Source organism: Scardinius erythrophthalmus (assembly GCF_964197995.2).
Source record: "Scardinius erythrophthalmus genome assembly, chromosome: 24".
NCBI classification, from domain to species: domain Eukaryota; kingdom Metazoa; phylum Chordata; class Actinopteri; order Cypriniformes; family Leuciscidae; genus Scardinius; species Scardinius erythrophthalmus.
Genome location: NC_138244.1, coordinates 25,848,169 through 25,869,523, shown reverse-complemented (window position 1 = coordinate 25,869,523; position 21,355 = coordinate 25,848,169). Strand labels below are relative to the sequence as shown.

Here is a 21,355-nt window from a genome sequence, read left to right as displayed (position 1 = left end):
CCTGATGTGTTGATAAAGTGCAAATTAGTCGTCTAAAATAAGCCTATAATCACTGGGTGTCTCACTGCACAGAATAAAATGTCTACAAATTAAATATTTGTCAATTTGACCTAAACAATACATCCTCACAATCAGCAAGATAAAGAAAAACGAAGATAATACACACTACTACACAAGGTCGATTTCAAGTGCTTCACAATTTTATGGATTTCATAACGTGAAACACACGTTCAGTTCCATGGAAAATTCACTGTAATAGGAAAATGCATAAATTTGCCATTAACAGCGTACAACTTGTTTTTGCTGTGAAATAGCCTACATGATAACACAAGACAGTTTGATTTCAAAAGAGTAGGTATAACCAGTATTACTGACCATATGTAATATGAGGTATCATTAAGAGCTAGAGAGAAGGAGATGCGCTGTTTGTGAAACTAGAGTCCGAAAGAAATATTTCAAATTATTATTATTAGCCTATGTCCTCCATTATAAATGTGGAGCTTATCGCGAGCTTGGCTTATTATACTGGCAATCGCGAACCGAAATTTAGGCCCTGAAAATATACTTGATGTATTGATACAATATCTGTCACGGTTCATGAATCGGCTGTCTCATGCTGATGTGTCTGTGTGAATGTAATTGTGTGGGTGTGGTTACTCGTTGTGTCGATTAGTGTCACCAGCTGTCTTCAATCCCAGTTCCCTTTATATGCCCAGTAATTTCCCTCTCATGTTGTCAGATCGTTGTGGTTGTTCCTCGGTGTGTGTCCTGTTCCTGTGCCTCGTCTGAGAAGTTCTTCGTCTGGATTTTCGTCAGTTCTTCGTGTCGTCTGATGTCCCACGGTTCCTGGTTGTTTCACTCGAGCACGCTGTTCACCACACCACCTGAGTGTTTGTCCCCGACCTGTGTCTTCATCTGACCGCTTTCAAATAAACTGAGAATTTTACTTGCATTTGCATCCTCCTGTTATTTTCCTCACAGAACGATCTGACCACATCATGGATGCAGCAAGCACGTCCCAGATCAACGATTTCATCGCCCACAGTATCTCACGTATGGACCAACAAGAGGAAAGCATCTCGGGCACAGGTCGTGCGGTGCAAGCACTCGTGAAGCAGGTGTCCGAGCTCACCCAACAGGTACAACTTCTACGGACTCCCACTGCGCCCCCCACGCCGCCCGTTCCCCCACCACCAGCGCCTGCTGCAGATGATCGCCCAGAGCCACGCCTACCCACACCTGAGGGTTATTCCGGCGAGCCTGAGTTTTGCAGAGCGTTCCTCACGAGATGTTCCATGCATTTCGCTCTACAGCCACGCACTTTCCAGAGTGAACAGGCGAAGGTGGCATTTGTATTGACCCTGCTGTCAGGAAGAGCAGCGCTTTGGGGAACGGCGGTGTGGGAGAACGGAGACAACTGCTGCACCTCGTTCCAGGCACTCTCCGAAGAAATGAAGAGGGTATTCGATCGTGCTGTGGCGGGTAAGGAGGCGGCCAGATTACTCGCCGAACTGAGACAGGGAGAAGGCTCGGTGGCGGACTTTTCCATCCGGTTCCGCACCCTGGCCGCAGAGTGCCGTTGGAACGAGGAGGCGCAGTGGGATATGTTCCTGCATGGGCTGGCTGACCACGTTCAAAGAGAAATTTATGCTTTGGACTTACCCGAGACGCTAAATGGATTGGTGGAACTTGCTTTGAGAGTAGACGCTCGACTGAATCGTGTGACCAGATTGACGCGTACCAGCCATCCACAGCCCAGCACGGAGGATTTCCAACCCAGTGGCGCGAGCGCGGTCAGCCCCGCATTCGATCATGAGCCCATGCAGGTGGGGAGAGCTCGGCTTTCCTGGGAGGAGAGGGAAAGGCGGAGATCCCAAGGACTCTGTCTTTACTGTGGCCGGGCGGGCCATTTCATCCATGCCTGCCCGGTAAAAGGGCAAGCCCGGTAGTAAGTATGAGGCTACTATCGGGTGGGATCTCCGCCGAGAAGACCTCATCACCATCATCGACCCTCCTCCCGGTAAGACTGAGATGGCGAACGTCGTCGCACTGCACCAACGCATTACTGGATTCGGGAGCAGAGGGTAATTTCATGGACTTCAAACTTGCACTTAAGCTTCAAATCCCCATCACTCCTCTCTCACACCAGATTACTGTCAACGCACTCAATGGTCAAGAACTCCCCCGGATTACTCATTCCACTGAAAGTATCACCCTCATCACTTCTGGCAATCACACGGAACTCATTTCATTCCTCCTCATGGACTCACCACTTGCACCAGTGGTTTTGGGACACCCGTGGCTTTCCAGACACAACCCCCGTGTCGACTGGTGCACTAACACTGTTTCCACATGGAGTAACCACTGTCATGAGTCCTGTTTAGTGTCTGCCTGTCCTTCTGTGTCTGGTTCTGTGTTTCAGAGTGAGGCGGCGGATTTGTCTAACGTGCCCGCAGAGTACCTCGACCTGAAGGAGGTGTTCAGTAAGTCTCGTGCTGCTTCTCTTCCTCCGCATCGTTCCTATGACTGTGCAATAGATCTACTGCCAGGTAAATCTCCGCCTAAGGGCAAACTTTACTCTCTTTCTGTTCCCGAGAGGGAGGCCATGGAGAAATATATTTCTGATTCTCTAGCCTCTGGGTTCATCCAACCTACCTCTTCTCCTGCGGGGGCGGGGTTCTTTTTCGTTGGAAAGAAGGATGGTTCTCTGCGACCTTGCATTGATTACCGAGAGCTGAACAACATCACGGTAAAGAATTCTTATCCTTTGCCGTTGATGTCTTCAGCTTTTGAGAGGTTGCAGGGAGCATCTATTTTCACGAAACTGGACTTACGTAATGCATATCATTTGGTTCGCATCAGGAAGGGGGATGAATGGAAAACCGCTTTTAATACCCCTAGAGGACACTTTGAATATTTGGTTATGCCCTTCGGGCTTTCCAACAGTCCAGCGGTTTTCCAGGCACTCGTTAATGACGTGTTGAGAGACATGGTAGATCAGTTCATATATGTTTACCTGGATGACATATTGATTTTTTCTTCGTCTCTCCAGGAACACGTTCAACACGTCAGACGAGTGCTCCAGAGGTTGTTAGAGAATGGGCTTTTTGTCAAGGCGGAGAAATGCGCGTTTCATGCACAGTCTGTTCCTTTCCTAGGGTACATCATCTCTTCTGAGGGAGTGCGCATGGATCCTGACAAGGTTAAGGCTGTGGTAGATTGGCCAAGTCCAGATTCCCGTAAGGCCCTACAGCGGTTTCTGGGGTTCGCCAATTTTTACCGGCGTTTCATTCGCAATTTCAGCCAACTAGTCGCACCTCTGACTGCCTTGACCTCCCCCCGAACGACGTTCAGGTGGTCGAACACTGCCGAAGCAGTGTTCAACAACCTCAAGAGTCGCTTCGTTTCGGCTCCCATTCTTGTCACCCCTGATCCCACACGTCAGTTCGTGGTGGAGGTCGACGCGTCAGAGATGGGAGTAGGAGCAGTGCTTTCACAACGCGCTTCCTCAGACGACAAGATGCATCCCTGCGCGTTTTTCTCTCATCGACTATCGCCTGCCGAACGTAATTATGACATTGGTAACAGAGAGTTGTTGGCAGTCAAGTTAGCGTTGGAGGAGTGGCGTCATTGGTTAGAGGGTTCGGGGGTACCCTTTATCGTCTGGACCGATCATAAGAATCTTGAGTACATCAGATCGGCTAAAAGACTCAACTCCAGGCAGGCTCGGTGGGCTCTTTTTTTCGGACGTTTTGATTTTGTTCTCTCGTACCGCCCGGGTTCCAAAAACATCAAACCCGATTCCTTATCTCGTATTTTTGATCCATCCGAACGCCCGGTGACTCCCGAGTGTATTTTACCTGAGAAGGTTGTCATCTCCACTCTGGTATGGGAGGTCGAATCGAGGGTCAAGACAGCCCTAGAAGGGGTAACGCCTCCGCCTGGTTGCCCACCGGGTCGTTTGTTTGTTCCGGAGGGGTTACGGTCCGACGTTATTCGATGGGGTCATTGCTCCAACGTGGCTTGTCATCCAGGAGTGACGCGAACCAGCTTTTTAGTTAAACAACGATTCTGGTGGCCATTAATGGCTCGCGACATTCACGATTTTGTGTTGGCTTGCTCAGTTTGTGCCACTGGTAAGACATCTAACCAGCCCCCAGATGGGTTACTTCGACCGCTGTCCGTCCCTTCGAGACCCTGGTCCCACATCGCTCTAGATTTTGTCACCGCCCTCCCGCCCTCCAGAGGCATGACGGTTGTTTTAACCGTAGTGGACCGGTTCTCGAAGGCGGCACATTTCATCCCCTTGCCCAAATTACCTTCAGCCAAGGAGACAGCGGTCACAGTCATAGATCACGTCTTTCGGTTACATGGCCTCCCGATGGACGTGGTCTCTGACAGAGGTTCCCAATTCGTGTCCAAATTTTGGCGAGAATTTTGTAAGTTACTGGGGGCCACGGTCAGTCTGTCCTCGGGCTATCACCCCCAGAGCAATGGCCAGTCTGAGCGAGCCAATCAAGATCTCGAGAGAATGTTGCGATGTTTGGTTGCCAAGAATCCTTCGTCCTGGAGCCAACAGCTTTCTGTGGTGGAGTACGCCCACAATTCGTTACCAGTGTCATCCACGGGCCTCTCGCCATTTGAGTGTAGTTTAGGTTACCAGCCACCAATTTTTCCTAGTCTGGAATCCGAAGTCGCGGTCCCCTCCGCTCACGCATTCGTCCAGAGGTGTCGCCGTACTTGGACTAGAGCCCGTGAGACTCTACTCCAAGCAGGGCGGCGCATGAAGGCCAAGGCCGACTGCCACCGGTCAAAGCCTCCCGTTTACGTCGTGGGTCAAAAAGTGTGGCTTTCTACCAAGAATATTCCGCTCCGCTCCGTGTCTAACAAGTTAGCTCCCAAATTCATTGGCCCGTTTCCTGTCACCAAAATTATTAGTCCGGTGACAGTCCGACTCAAACTTCCTCCTGCGTACAGGAGAATTCACTCCGCCTTCCATGTGTCTAAAATTAAGCCCGTGTTTTATTCTCACATTAATCCGCCTGCCCCGGTTTCCCCCCCGCCGCGACTCGTAGATGGGGAACCCACCTATTCGGTACATCGCATTCTGGACTCGAGACGGAGGGGACGCGGATTTCAGTACTTGGTGGACTGGGAGGGTTACGGTCCGGAGGAGAGAAGTTGGGTACCTGCTAGAGACATTCTGGATCACTCCCTTATCGATGATTACAATCGACAGGTAAAGTTGTCTGGGAACGCCAGGAGGCGTTCCTAGGGAGAGGGGTACTGTCACGGTTCATGAATCAGCTGTCTCATGCTGATGTGTCTGTGTGAATGTAATTGTGTGGGTGTGGTTACTCGTTGTGTCGATTAGTGTCACCAGCTGTCTTCAATCCCAGTTCCCTTTATATGCCCAGTAATTTCCCTCTCATGTTGTCAGATCGTTGTGGTTGTTCCTCGGTGTGTGTCCTGTTCCTGTGCCTCGTCTGAGAAGTTCTTCGTCTGGATTTTCGTCAGTTCTTCGTGTCGTCTGATGTCCCACGGTTCCTGGTTGTTTCACTCGAGCACGCTGTTCACCACACCACCACCGGATCGCCATCTCGTCCCTGCTTCATCTCCACCTGAGTGTTTGTCCCCGACCTGTGTCTTCATCTGACCGCTTTCAAATAAACTGAGAATTTTACTTGCATTTGCATCCTCCTGTTATTTTCCTCACAATATCCTCACGCAAAATTTCGGAATTCTATGCTGTATTGATTTTCCCCCCATTAACTATGAAAAAAACCATATTATATTCAACATTACATGTACTTCAATGTATTGTTCAACTTGTTTTTTATTAGTAAAAAATACAAACCACCTAAAAGAAATTTACCCGAGTGTCACTTTACTTGAAAGATTGACCGATAATCAGTTTCACCAATATGTTTTCTGATATTTAAACATTTCCCCTTTAATGTAAGGATGTTTTATTGTTCACCAGGCAAAAATTGTCAGTCTGATCACTCAGTAAAGTAACTTCAAACCTTTTTTTAATCAAGCGGCATGATTTGAGGTATCATTAATGTCTGTAGCACACTAAGTTAATACGTTATGGGTTTGTTTAAAATCACCAACCAGCAGTAAAAGTGATTCTTGGTTTCTAAAAAACACTACTAAAAAGAGACACTGATGTCATTTTCTGTGTGCACACCTGACAGCAGAGGCTGAGCCTTCGCTCTGACTGTGAGAGAACGCTTTTGTTCAGAGCACAATTCACTGACAGAGGCACAGAGAGAGTATTGTGTGTGTTTGATACTGGATCTATCCTGTATTGCACAAGAGAGTGAGACAGAAAGAGAGAGACAGATATGTGGGTGATAGACACATGAGCAGAGGATGGGTTGGAGACAGTCTGTAAGATCTGTACTGTTTGAGTTTCAAACCAGGACATCATCACATAATTCATTTCACCGTTCTATAATGGGTGACATAATAAATAACGAACAGACTGAAATGTGTGCCATCATTCACTAATCTCTACATCTGTTCTAAGTATCAGTGTCTGATTCAAGAGGGAAAAAATATTTGCAGGTCTGAATGATCTATTTAGTATATGGAAAAGAATGGATAGGACATTCTTCAAAGAATACACCGTTCATGTTCTACAGAAGAGAGGCATACAACTTAATAAACAGTTTATCCAGGACCAGGTTCTGGTGGCAGAGGGGTAAGTCCAAACTAGGGCTGAACGATTAATCGCAATAAAACCACACGCGATTTGGCAAAGGCTGCGCTATTTGAACGCCAGAGGGCACTCTCATGCAAACACGATAAATATGCCCCGCCGCAGAAGTACAATAATGCACATCATTCCAGGAAATCCCTATCGCTGTAGCTGAATAAACAGAAGATTGAAACGCTTTGATTAAACATGACTTATAAATAAACGACTGCCTTATTCTGTGTAAGAAGGCACATCACCTCACAGAAGGATGAGCTCAGCTGTCGTTATGAAGTGAGTTTGGAGTAAATGCATGTTATTAAATGTTGTCTGTTGTTGGACAAGAGGTTCATAAATGCTTCTCGTGTTTTGGAAAGATGTTTGACGCGTGTTTTTTCAAATGCACGTTATAAGTGACTCAAACTCACAGTGCTTTCAGATGGAGCAGTGTTTACAGAGCCGTACATCAATGACAAGCTGCGCATAAAAAAAAATAATAATCGCAGCCTTTGCGATTTTAAAATCGCGATAAGCCATCTCGATTTAAGTGTGGTTACATGTAAAGTGCGATTAATCGTTCAGCCCTAGTCCAAACCTCCTTTGCCCTGGCAACTCCCCCCAGCTCCTCCTGAAGGATCCTAAGGGGTTCCCAGGCCAACTGCGAGATATAATCCCTCCAGCGTGTCCTAGGTATGACCCTGGTCTCATCCCAGTTGGACATGTCAGGAGCACCTCCACTGGTAGGTGTGCCGGAGGAATCATAACCAGATGAATGGGAGTCTCTCCTGGATTAACGGTCTCCTACGTTAAAGCTTCTCACCCCATCTCTCAGAGTTATCCCAGACACCCTCCTAAGAAAACTCATTTTAGTTGATTGTACCCACAATCTCATTCTTTCTGTCATTACCCAAAGTCCATGACCATAGATGGGGGGTCAGAAAATAGATCAACTAATAAACTTGAGAGCGTAAGAAGGCAAATCACACTCTTGCCAGGATGATAATGTCATGCTCTGTTTCGTTCTTTAACACCACTAGAGCCTTCCATGATGGATGCTGAGGTAGGTTTGGTAAGCAACTGGCAACTAGCAGTCCTCCAGGAAAGGGTGAACAAGGAGGAGGCTCCATCACAGCCCATTTTTATGCAACTTTTCCTCTTACACTCTCTTACAATACCTTTGCTTCACCACACCGGTCCGGTACCACAACCGCATTACTGCCATTGCTGCACCTGACTATCACATGAACTGCCTTCACTTGTGAACAAGATACCAAAATACTTGAACTCCTCCATTTGGGGAAGCAACTCACTCCCTACATGATGTGGGAGAACAGTTTTCCGGCGGTGAACGATGGCTTCAGATTTGGAAGTGCGGACCAATATCACCAGGCAAGGTCAGCAAGTTTCCGTCCTGACTTACAACAGCCTGGACCAGCCCAAGCTACTCCCATCTAAGCCATCCGATGGTTTGCCAGAAACAACCTTTCAGCCACAGCTCGAAGCAGCCTCTTCCGTCATGGAGGCACTGAACAGATCTCACGTGGATTCTATGTCTCTTTAGGATGACAGAATAGCTTATTTGGGAATAGGAATTAAAGATCTTCCAGGCAGGATTCTCTCCCAAATGTTCCAAGTTCACCCTTCATGATTATCCAACTCACCACCAGTTGGCAATCAGTTGACCGCTCTGCTCCTCTCTTTAGCATGTGTTCAAAAACATATGGCCACAGATCCGATGATACAACAACAAAGTCAATCATTGAACTTTTGTCTAAATTAGTCTAGAACCAGGTACAACTGTGAACTATAACTATGTTATAATTGCATGTTCAAACATTAGCCCCTTTCACACATACAGTCTTTACTGGTATATTACCGGTAACAGATCATGTGTGAACAGGACCTTTTCAAATATACCGGTAAATTTGTTCCAGCAATTTACCAGTAATGGAAGTTGTAACATTACCAGTAAATTACCGGTATATGCGATGTGTGAACGTGGAATGAAGTTTACCGGTATTTTGCACATACACGATGATGTAAGAAGTGATTTGGGCCAATCAGAAGCTGTTGAAAGAGCAACGGCTCTAGGCCATTCATAAAATTATGACGCAGATGACGTGTTTACTCAGCACTGTTTACATATGTCTTCAGATTGGGGTGATACCAAAACTAAAGCAACTCTCCTCGTCCGGGCAGATGAAGAGATTTGTCAACAACTTTAGAGGTCACTTTCGGTTAATGACATCATCACAGATTTTACCGATATTTTGGAACTAATGTGTGTGTTAGCGGTAAAAAGTCAGAAAGCTGTTGCTTGTGTGAAGATTTTTGAATTTACATTTTTGAATTTACTGGTAAAGTCGTTCTGACAATTTTACGGCAATTTCCCGGGATTGCTGTGTGAAAGGGCTTTTGTGTTTGTTATGACCATTCCATGCTGAATACAGAAGTCCAACAACAGAACACCACTCGGGTACATTTCAGGCAGGCGTTCCTGCCAAGCGCTCTCTTCCAGGTCTCTCTGTTGTCACCAACATGGGCCTTAAAGTCGAGGTAGTACCTCTTCCAGAGCCACAAACAGGGTCTCCAAGGCGGCAGGATACTATGAACTCCGGTTTGGCGCGCGAGCACAGAACAGTCAGAATCTTGCACTTTGCAACACGAAGTCGCTTTGAGGAGACGAGGAGATGCTTTAACCTGGCAGACGAGTCAGGGAGTTTTTCGAAACATTTTTGGCCCCTCACACCCTGAGCAACTGCAGTGAAGGAGAGTCCAACCCTATATATAGTATCCTATATCTAATTGGTGTCGCTCAACCTCTTGCACCAACTCCGAGTCCTTTCCCACCAGAGAGGGTCACATTCGATGTTTCCACAACTAAGGACCCGTCTGCATCGGCCCCCTATCTGTCTGCCACCCTTTGTACAATGCACTCGTACCCACAAGGGGAAGGGCCCCACATTGTTAATCGTTTATTTTTTGGGCTGAGCCCAACTGAGCCCCTTGGGCCCGAACCTGTAAACAATTTAATAATTTTACATTTCACATAACTGGTGATGTAGGATATAACATGAACATAAATGCTATGGATAACACCACAGACTAAACTAACAAGCATAATTTAAAAAAAAGAAAAGAAATTACATATAAATAATTGCATACTAAATATCCAATACAACTCAATGTCCAATATTGACTGATTCAGTATCCCATGTCGACCAATGTAAATACATAAATGAGCAACCGTGGCAAATCTATTTATGCTCACTTACTGACCAGAGGTTAAAAGATACTTTGGTGAATATCACTCATTAATCAGATTTAATATTTTTCAGGGAACAATTTTATAACATTTTCTAACTCTAACCCAAAATGTTTATCTTTCTAATAGTAATATCAAAAATATTTATATCCATTTAAGACAAATGTTTGAACTCATTACAAGAATGCTTCAACTGCTTTAACTAATGGTAAGATTGTAGAGAAGCTTTATTACCTACAACAATTTAACTTGCTGTTTGGCTATTGGTCAACATTAACCAATCACCTGCACAGCCTAACATCAGTCAAATAGTAAAGACAACATGAAAGTAGAACATTTTACATTTTAATAAAAGATTGTTTATTTTGGAATAATATGAGAATATATTTCTTCCAGATGGTGTAGTTATTGCATCTAATAAATAAAAAAAAATAATAATAATAATAATTACAGGACTTAAATTAAATACTTTCCCTTACAACAACCTGAAATCTTGATATTGCAAAATAAATAAATGAAAATAAAAATCAAACTAACCAAACAAACAAACAAACAAACAAACAAACAAACAAGTACATTCCAGCAATTCAAATGATCCTTTGCAAATTGATTCCAATGTGACATTTTATTTAAAGAAATGGGGGAGATAGAACTTAAAATAGCAACATCTGCTTCAACCAAAATAGTTAAACTTCACCCCATGTTCACTTAATTGTGATAAATGAAAACTGACTAATATAATTACAAATATGATGCTAGTTAAAACACTCTGCAATTACTGAGAACCGACTAAGAGTTCATGTTTTCCTCCTGAAATTAGACGTCTGAGGACAAGTCTCCTCCTGTCATGTTCACGTCCCTGAGGCAGCTTCACACAGTCTGTAAATCATTAAAGCATAAACTTTCACTGTAGCCGGTAGCATTTTATGAGGAACTTGGATAATCTTTCCCTTTCCAAAACTCCAAACTATATCTTTATAGTTGAAATGAATCAAAAATGGACAAAAACTAAAATTTCAGCACCAAACTAGGACTGTGTAAATATAGAAATTGTAGCCAATATCAGGCTTTGTTGTTGATGTTGTTTGTTTAACAGAATCCAGATTTTCTGCAACATTATTAACATAATTTTGAAATGAGCCCAAAAATGCTGATTGCAAATGTGCGTAGTGATCTTTCTGCAATTCATTTTACATCCAATGAGAGCAGTGTAACAAGAGCATGCAAACCACTGAAGGAGGAAGACACAAATACTTAGTGGATTTGACTGTGCATGGACAGTCTTGCATTATGCAGGAACCAGCAGCACATCTCTCTCTCTGTCTCTCTCTCTCTCTGTAATGACTCTCAGAGAGAAAGTGTGTGGTTTTCCTGACCGAATGTAGGCCACTCCTGGCTCTACTGCTGTTTAACCTTAATTCCTCATTCACATGCACTCATGTCTGAGTTCACAGCGCTTATTGAGTTTCAGCTCAAATCAATGATTATTATAGCATAATCCACATTCATGTTTCTGACAGTAAACACATTAATGAAAAAAACGGCCATCACAATCTTTATCAGAAATGTTGCTGTTTGCAAGCCTGTGGTTTGTTTTATATTTCTGCTCTGCATTATCAAAATGCATATTTTTTTGTCATTTCATAAAACTGTGACTTGCTATATGTGAACCTACCGTTTTCAATGTGACATTGTAATTAATGCCAACTGTTTTCAATGTGAATATAAACATCCAACATCAACTGATTTAAGATATGGCAACAACATTTCTAAATATTAGATTTTCCTAAATATTAAGTTTAATATTTGATCCATTATACAAGAGGGACATAAGAATGTGAACAGTGTGACCCCGGGGTCGTAGACTCGAGAGCGAGTCTCTATGCGACAGAGCCATTGATGCAGTGCAGTGAGGCGGCACAGCTCTTCACATTCACACACTCACAAACACACACAGCGTGTGTGAGAGCCAAGAGACCAGAGCGGCTCACTCCAGGGAGAAGACACCCTAAATACAGCCTCAGATATAACGGGAGTAAACACATATCAGATGGACACAGATGCATTCTGGGATACAGCAGAACAGTCTGTCTGGAATAATCGGCCTGTTCTTTTCTGCCCTGGCAGTTTATCAAATGTTTCTAGCGAAATCAGTCTCAGAGACGTTTGGAAAAACATGAGAAGGCACAGGGTAACAGGTACGACGGGTAAAACTGACGTTTTAGAGAGAGAGAGAGAGAGAGAGAGAGAGAGAGAGAGAGAGAGAGAGAGAGAGAGAGAGAGAGAGAGAGAGAGAGAGAGAGAGAGAGAGAGAGAGAGAGAGAGAGAGAGAGAGAGAGAGAGAGAGAGAGAGAGAGAGAGAGAGAGAGAGAGAGAGAGAGAGAGAGAGAGAGAGAGAGAGAGAGAGAGAGAGAGAGAGAGAGAATTCTTTGTTCTCTAACTAGAGCACGGTGTCCAGCTCCATCTAAATGGGTTTGACTTGTTGCCATTTACATTACAGCAGGAGTGTGTAGAGCTGTCAGACTGATGCTTCACTGGGTTCAGGAGAAAGATACCGCGCACATCCCTCTTTACGGCCAGCATTACACGTGTCAGGTCAAAACACGTCAGTGCACCAACATCATTTCATCTGATAAAAGAAGAGCACTGAGAGGAAATGTACAATAGATAGATAGATAGATAGGATAGATAAGATAGATAAGATAGATAAGATAGATAGATAGATAGATAGATAGATAGATAGATAGATAGATAGATAGATAGATAGATAGATAGATAGATAGATAGATAGATAGATAGATAGATAGATAGATTTTGTAGAAAGCATTTCTTTAAAGTGAATTTCGTTTTGTATAAATTGTATCTTAATTTTAATAAATGTTTCATCAACCAGTTGCCTGGATTTAATGAATAAGAAGAAAAATATAACAGACAATCATGGAGGCGCATGCGCGGTCACTTGCATTGCACGTGAACTGGAGCACATCTCATCCTAACTTAACGAAACTCAGTGTATGCCTCACATACATGACAAATACATCAAATACACAAAGCTTGAAATGTCTTTAAACGAAATAATTCAAAACGAAAAAAGAAACTCTCTGATTATGTAATCCATTAAGCCTATGTGCATTTCTCTCTATAGGCGCGTTCACACGGAGATGGCGATCGTCAACTTCATCTTTGCAGCCGAGTCAACACTATCAGAGAAAACACTTGTTTATTAATAAAAATCAATACACGCGTCACCGGATTTACAAATGCACATCTTGCTTGTTGCACGCTCACATATGTCGAAATAACGAGATATTGTGTTGAAATAACATTATTATTAATAATAGCCTACATATTTTAGAATATTTGATGGAATGCTGAATGTTGCGTTTGTTCAATTTAATAAAATTAAAACTTTAATTGTGATCATTAACATAACTGAATATTAAATATTTAGTGGCCAAGTTTTGCGCAGCTCCCCCCGTCAATGATCTAGCACCCCCTCAGCACATGCGTTAAAAATTATCTGGCGCCGCCCCTGCAGAGAAGCTACGTAGGCAGTGTAATTTTTTTTTTTTTTTCGTTACCTACAACCCCCGTTTTGAGTCGCCGGATCCACCCCCCCTCTGCGCTCCAGGACCTCCCACTTTACAAATTAAGCACTGTGTATAATATACAGTACAGTATCAGCAAATCATCATATTATGATTTCTGAAGGATCATGTGACACTAACACTGACACAATTCAGCTTTGATCACAGGAATACATTTCAGTTTAAAATATATTCAAATGAATTTTTTTTTTGAAATTGTAATAATATTTCACAATATTACTATTTCTTGTTGTTGTTGTTTTTTTGTCAAATAAATGCAGCCTTGATGAACATGAGAGACTTCTTTCAAAAACATTAAAAATACCTTAATTATTCCAAACTTTTAGTTCATCAACAGGCCACCGAGGTGAGAAACAAATACAGCAGGTTAAAGTTTTTAAAACATTTGACTAAATTAACATTTACAGCCCTAATATACAGCATATTCAACTGCAGCTTAGTATAATCTTCATCTTCCTGTTTTTATTTTTTATTATTATTGCACATTCAACATTGTATCTAAATTGTAATATATAAAAATGTCCAGGCTAAGAGAGCCCGTGATTATCATATTCCACTCTGTGGCCATGAGGAGGAGAGCCTGAAGCACATTTAGAAACAGTGTATGATGACATCTATCTTTATGTGCTCTAGATATATACATAGACTGGACTGGAATCTGTTTGCATTTGCCCGAGCGTTTATTCATCACTCAAGACAAGGCGTTTGAGCTCGAGGGAAGTGGATAGAATGAAGTAAAACTTGTGATGCAAAACAAACAGAACAAAAAGGCCCAGAATGTGAAACTCAAGCACGCATTAAGTGGCGTTCGCTGGGCGGGGTGAACGTGGCAGAATCACCACACGTCTGTTCTGCTGCTTTCTAGACAAACTACAATTACAGAGCACAGATCGTGTCCCGCCGCAGACCGAGAGCGTGTCCACATGTGGAGTCTGGAGGACCGTCACAGGGGTCAACTCAGACAAACAGCTCCAGCTCATGCTAAACATCTAGAAAACATCGAGGAGAAACGAGACTCGTACAGCGAGGCTTTCAGATGCTAATACCAAGATATGTCAGCTGGACATTTTTATTGGATAATACAATACAATATTATTATTATTATTATCTAATGTTAAATTATATAATTATACTATCGATATATCTTTATAAATAAACTTAAATTAAAATGTTGAAATTAAATAAGTTGTAAAATAAGTCATCTTTTCCTCTTGTTTGGCGCATCAGGGTTCAGATGGCAGCGTTCGCGCTAACAGAACAATCACACCAGTTTATTTTAATCCAACCAAACATGCCAAGTGAAAACACACCCTAAATTAACACTGCCCTGCAGAACAAAAGGAAAAACACACTGACCCCAAACTATTTTACATTTCTTTCTGGTTTAACCCTCTGGGGTCTAAGGTGTTTTTGGGGTCCTTGAGATGTTCTGACATGCCCTGACATTTTTGCTTTTTTCAGTTGCTTATAAACATATTAATGGCAAAAAAAAATTACACACTATTAAGCACAAACAGGGCTACCATGAAATGTGAGCAACAAGAATGTACATGTCTGCATTTTTGAGAGAATAATGTTTATGCGTGGTTATTGAAAAAACTAAAAACTAAAGTTTCTGAAATAAGGCCATAAAACACATTCTAAATATGTGCCAATAAGACTTTTGTCTAAAAGATGTCATCGCCTAGTGTTTTTTCTTCAAAATGAAGTGAAAATCACCCTGTCTTATCATTCACATAACACAATACATTGATTTGAATTTTGCAAAGCACTTTCTGTTTGGAAAGGCCATATGCGGAGTGGGCGTCAACGGTCATGTATATGTAGTGGTTCACACCTGAGGAGACAATGGGGCCTGCATACTTAATTAGCCTTTCATTCAGGTGAGTCACTGAGCCACAAGAATGCAAGCGCAACAGTTGGAAGCATCTCAATTCTTTTTTATTTTTCCTCATATTGTGCTTGCAATTTGGCCTATAATATCCAAGGAAAACATGTCTAGTAATTGTGCAGTTAATTCTCATACTGTATTTTCAGTTTTGGAATATTTATGTGCTCCCCAAATTTGTCAATAATAAAACACAATAAAAGTTATTTAAAGAAAAGGCTTATATTTACCTTTTAATAGTTTGTTTACATCTACCTTGTAAATATATTTTTTTATTAAAAAGGTTACAATTACAACAACAATTCAAGTGTAATCTTTCTTTGTAAAAACTAAAGTATACATTTTATCATACATATTTCAAAGTTAAGGATTTGATTGATTATTTGATAACTTTATTTTTGACAAAACATATTATATTTAACATAAGCAAATATTGGCAAACAAAAGCTTATTTGAGGTGGCAGATATTTTACATTAAAAATGTATAATTTATCCAAAACTAATCAACGAAATGTTGTCTTTCATATGTCTGTAACATAGGTCTTTCATTTTTATTATAAGAAATATAAATGTTAATTTGCAGTTTAAATCCAGGAAATTTGTTAATGAAAAAAATATTAAAAGTAAGATACAATTGATACAAAACGAAATTCGTTTTAAAGAAAGGATTTGTACTTTCTGTTTTGAGGTCTCTGTGAAAGTTTAAAAGTCTTTTAGTGATTTTTTTAGAGCGCTCGCGTCCATAATGGAGAACTGTCACGTAATATTGTTTTTTCCTCATAAATGCGAACACGAAAAATAAAAGACAAAAGACTTTTAAGTAAAACTTACTTCGCTCTTCAATATGCTGCCGTTCGTCGTCTGAGTTACAATCTTCCTCTGAGGAAAAGGTGCATTCTTCCTCGCCGTCCAGAATCATCTGAAGGGAGTCTTTATTACCGGAGAAGCGTGTCATACTCAAAACGCGATGAACTATCAGTAAGTCTGATGAAGAAACTTTTTATGGCATTGATCAGGGGGCGGGTGCGCTGCATACTAGATCATCTAACGATTTACATGTGAATCGCGCCGGGGGCGGGGCGGCCGCAGCTGATTATAGAGATAATGGCCCTCATTTATCAATCTTGCGTAGAAATAGGCGTATATATTGGCGTAAGATTATGCTTACACTCCTCTCATCGCCTGATTTATGAAGCTGTGCGTACCTTTGAAATTCTGGTGTACGCAATACCTGCCCTTGATAAATGCCGCGGCTGAAAACGATCGTCATTAGAATAACACGCCCCTATATATTCAAGTCTCCGCTCCCCCCACGCCCTCATTTTACGCCATGGACACACGGAAGACGGCAAATTAAAGAGAAACTTCTTTGAGAAAGAGAAAGCGAAACCAGGGAAGTGGAAAGAAACAAAATAGATTTCTAGATTTTTATTATTATTTTTTATTATAATATTTATTATTAATGACGCTTATTGTTATTTAGAAGAAGAATGTCGTTATTATTATTATTTGTATTATTATTATTATTATTGTTTAAAATAAGAAGAATGGCATTTTTATTATTTTGTCAGTCTGAATTATTTTTTTGGGCCTTTCATTACTAAACCCAGTCCGTGCACACCTGCCGGGCCTAACCCTGGCCTAACCATCGTTTCAAAGAATAGTACAACAGCGAGCGCGTCGAGTATAAACGCCTCGTCCGTTTGGGGAGGTGCGCGCGCAGTCTGCGGAGACTCGCGCTGCGGAGCCAGGCGAAAGTATAAACAAGGCTTGAAACGTCAGGTAAAGCGCACAGGCTCGCAACTGAAGGAATACATATGCCTACAATTCAAATGCTTTGGTAAATTCACACAAATTAAACATTTTAGTCCATGTTGCACAAAAATAAACACTGAAGTTTATAATTACTATGTTGTTGTTTTTTTTACAGTGGGTCATAATATATTATATCTTTTAGTATGTCAATGCGTTTTGTGGTGTTAGGAATTGTTTTTCTGCGCATTCCCGCACTCAAAACGTGCGTACACCACCTCCTGAGCAGGTGTAGGATTTGAGCGTGCCGTACGCCAACGTCCATATTGATAAATCTCAAAGTCACCGTGGTTTTGGGTGTACGCCAGGTGTACGCTGAAAATTTGGTGTACGCACTTTTGATAAATGAGGGCCAATGAGGCAGAAAGGAAAAACGGTACCTCTCCTTGCTTTCAAACGGATTACATGAGTTGAAAACATTTGTTTTTTATATAAATTACTTCATTTAAAAGAGGAGATTTCAAGCTTCATAAAGACATATCTCACGTGCCTGTGTGAGAAGTATTCGCTGAGTTATGATTCATTTTCGGACGCGTTTCAGAATGGACTACACAGACAGAGAGAAGGCAGAACTCGCTTCGTGTTTATTTTTCTTTATTTGGCGAAAAGCACAACACTTTGTTTTTATTGTGAGTGTACAAAAAAATAATACACACTTAACAGGATAGATTGATGTATAACACAAGCATATAAGATAAAAATTAATATTTTTATTTTATTATTTTTTTGCACTCATACGGAAAAAAACGAGCCTATCGCGCCGGCGCGATAGCCGACCTCAGGGGGTTAAAGTTATTCTGGTCACGTTTTAGATTAGGGTCCAATTCTCACTATCAACTAACTATTAACTAAGACTTTTGCCTCAATAAACTCCTAATTATCGCTTATTAATAGTAAGGTAGTTGTTAAGTTTAGGTATTGGGTACGATTAGGAATGTAGAATAAAGTCATGCAGAATGAGGCATTAATATGTTTTTTTTTTTTATAATAGCCAATATAATAGTAATATGCATGCTAATTAGCTACTAGTTAAAGAGATACTTCAGGATTTAGCATTAAGCTTTGTATTAGTAGAAAACCTGTAGTATTTTCGAATTACTGTGCTTTCCACCCTCATATCCCCCTGAGAGGAGAGATTTATGTATTTTTTGTCTGGAAAAAATCCTCCGATGACGCAAAAATCGTCATTTTGCGTCATCGGAGGATTTTTGGCCAGAGGCTAAAGACTACAGCCAGTAGGAGGAGCTGTCCCGCATGTTCTCAACCCGCCCATAGGAGGTGGGATCCCACTCACAGAATGAACACAGTGTCAGCCGTCTTTCTTTGGAAGCTAAGCTAGCAGGCTCTTGTTCTGTGGAGAAAGCTGAGTAAGTAGGGGTTACCATCCTCTTTTTCCCAGACATGTCCGGCGGGCGAGATCGTTCAAAATGTCCGGGATTCGACTTTTGCGTTCTGCGGTCGCCATTCATTGTTTACATGCACACCTTTTGTTTCAATCTAACTGAATTCATTCCGATCGGTGAATCTGAATGTAGTGTTTACATGAACGCTAAACAAGTGATCGGTTGATGTGCGCTTTACCCTTGCTAAGAAAATTCCCCCACCTCCGTGAGAGATACGAGACCGGCGCGTCTCAGTAATGACACAACCGGCCTCGCGCCGTTCTCCCGCGGCCGTCAGCCTCGTCCTGCTCGCCACAGTAAACATGATGAATGGCGACTGTAGAACGCAAAAGACGAATCCCGGACATTTTGGGCGATCCCGAAATCCCAGGCAGACTCGTCACGGAGACTCACTGGTAGCCTAACCTTGTTTTCAACTGCGCTCTCTAACCGGTAGGCGTGGCCTCCTAGGGCAGCGAAGCAAGTGCATTCTGGGAGTTGTTGTCTTTCATCCACATAAGCCAAAAATACATTTTCTGGCTTTTCTCAGTCTAGAAGGCACCAAATTAAAACATTTCTTCACATTTCTTCTACATAAATGACCTATTTTAAATACACATTCATCTTTCCAGAGGTGAAGTATCCCTTTAATAGTGAGAGCTTGACTTTACTACTGCTTTAACTTAACCAAAGCATATTCACAAAATTAACATAATATTGCAACTTCCAATTGCACAAAACGCTGTGAATGGAGAGACCTTGACTGTGTTAGTCATAAAGGTGTAACTCTGTTGAGGACGAACAATGACAAGCTTAGCCCCGCCCACAACATTTGAGGTCGGGAAGTTCGGTCTGGACTTGAGCCATTGTGGAGCTACTATGCTCGAACCAGAGCTGTTCGGACCAATCAAATTGTAAGGGCAGGCTTTATACGATGATGGACAGATGATTAACATTAACGTAATCATCCACGTCACAAAGAGCGCTTGGGTTGAATTCGTTTTCAAAAAAGATGGCTGCCGCTGGAGAACTGAGATGTGTAGATTCCGCCATCGCGTCTGTTATAGAAGATATCGACAGCACATTCATTTAAAAAGAGGAAAAGAGAACCGCGATCAAGGCATTTGTTGATCGGAAAGATGAATGAAGAACATACGTCACTAACTCCGTTGCTCTGATTGGTTGTAGGCAAGGGGGTAATCCAGCACCTGGAAAGCGTACCTTCTATGGGGACATCCACTGGCTAACAAGCCACCACCTGCTGTTAGCATCCCATTGACTCCCATTCATTTTGGCGTCACTTTGACAGCAAATAACTTTACATCGGAGGTGTTTAAAGACTCTTATTTCTAACTTTATTTCTAAAGAGACACGACAATGTATAAAAGGCTCCATTACCTTGTATCTTACACTATGGCCCCGTTGAAGTCTATGGGGTTGCTGTGTCCATTTAGTTTACTGTCTATGGTTGTAGGTCTATCCAATTGAGTGCAGAAGCTTTTTCTTTCCTGGTCCGGTTGAAACACGCCCCTTAATCACAGCCCAATTGAGCAGTTTCAGACTCACATTGGCCCTCATTTATCAAAAGTGCGTACACCAAATTTCCAGCGTACACCTGGCGTACACCCAAAACCACGGTGACTTTGAGATTTATCAATATGGACGTTGGCGTACGGCACGCTCAAATCCTACGCCAGCTCAGGAGGTGGTGTACGCACGTTTTGAGTGCGGGAATGCGCAGAAAAACAATTCCTAACACCACAAAACGCACTGACAAACTAAAAGATATAATATATTATGACCCACTGTAAAAAAAACAACAACATAGTAATTATAAAATTCAGTGTTTATTTTTGTGCAACATGGACTTCAATGTTTAATTTGTGTGATTTTACCAAAGCATTTGAATTGTAGGCATATGTATTCCTTCAGTTGCGAGCCTGTGCGCTTTACCTGACGTTTCAAGCCTTGTTTATACTTTCGCCTGGCTCCGCAGCGCGAGTCTCCGCGGACTGCGCGCGCACCTCCCCAAACGGACGAGGCGTTTATACTCGACGCGCTCGCCGTTGTACTATTCTTTGAAACGATGGTTAGGCCAGGGTTAGGCCCGGCAGGTGTGCACGGACTGGGTTTAGTAATGAAAGGCTTTCAATGACCAAAAAAAATCAGACTGACAAAATAATAAAAATGTCATTCTTCTTATTTTAAATAATAATAATAATACAAATAATAATAATAACGACATTCTTCTTCTAAATAACAATAAGCGTCATTATTAATAAAAATCTAGAAATCAATTTTGTTTCTTTCCACTTCCCTGGTTTCGCTTTCTCTTTCTCAAAGAAGTTTCTCTTCTTTGCCGTCTTCCGTGTGTCCATGGCGTAAAATGAGGGCGTGGGGGGAGCGGAGACTTGAATATATAGGGGCGTGGTATTCTAATTACGATCGATTTCAGCCGCGGCATTTATCAAGGGCAGGTATTGCGTACACCAGAATTTCAAAGGTACGCACAGCTTCATAAATCAGGCGATGAGAAGAGTGTAAGCATAATCTTACGCCAATATATACGCCCGTTTCTACGCAAGATTGATAAATGAGGGCCATTCTGACTATAATCTGAGTATGACGACGTCAGGCTAGCACTTAACAGCATTTTCCTTGATTCCAATCAAGCAATTTAAAAGCATCAGGTGAACA

The 21,355-nt window shown here is 42.1% G+C and overlaps 1 protein-coding gene across 5 annotated transcripts in view; it reads right to left on the bottom strand.

Annotated features, from left to right (window-relative positions):
* kif21a (kinesin family member 21A) overlaps window positions 1-21,355 on the bottom strand; it is an 89,791-nt gene that overhangs the window by 56,993 nt on the left and 11,443 nt on the right. The window contains exon 2 of one of the 5 annotated variants that reach the window (XM_081356832.1): window positions 12,462-12,597. The exons of the other annotated variants lie outside the window; for them this stretch is intronic. Within the exon in view, the coding sequence (XP_081212958.1) occupies window positions 12,462-12,463 (2 nt within the window). The 5' untranslated portion in view covers window positions 12,464-12,597. The remainder of the gene's footprint in view (window positions 1-12,461; window positions 12,598-21,355) is intronic. 5 annotated transcript variants of the gene reach the window in all.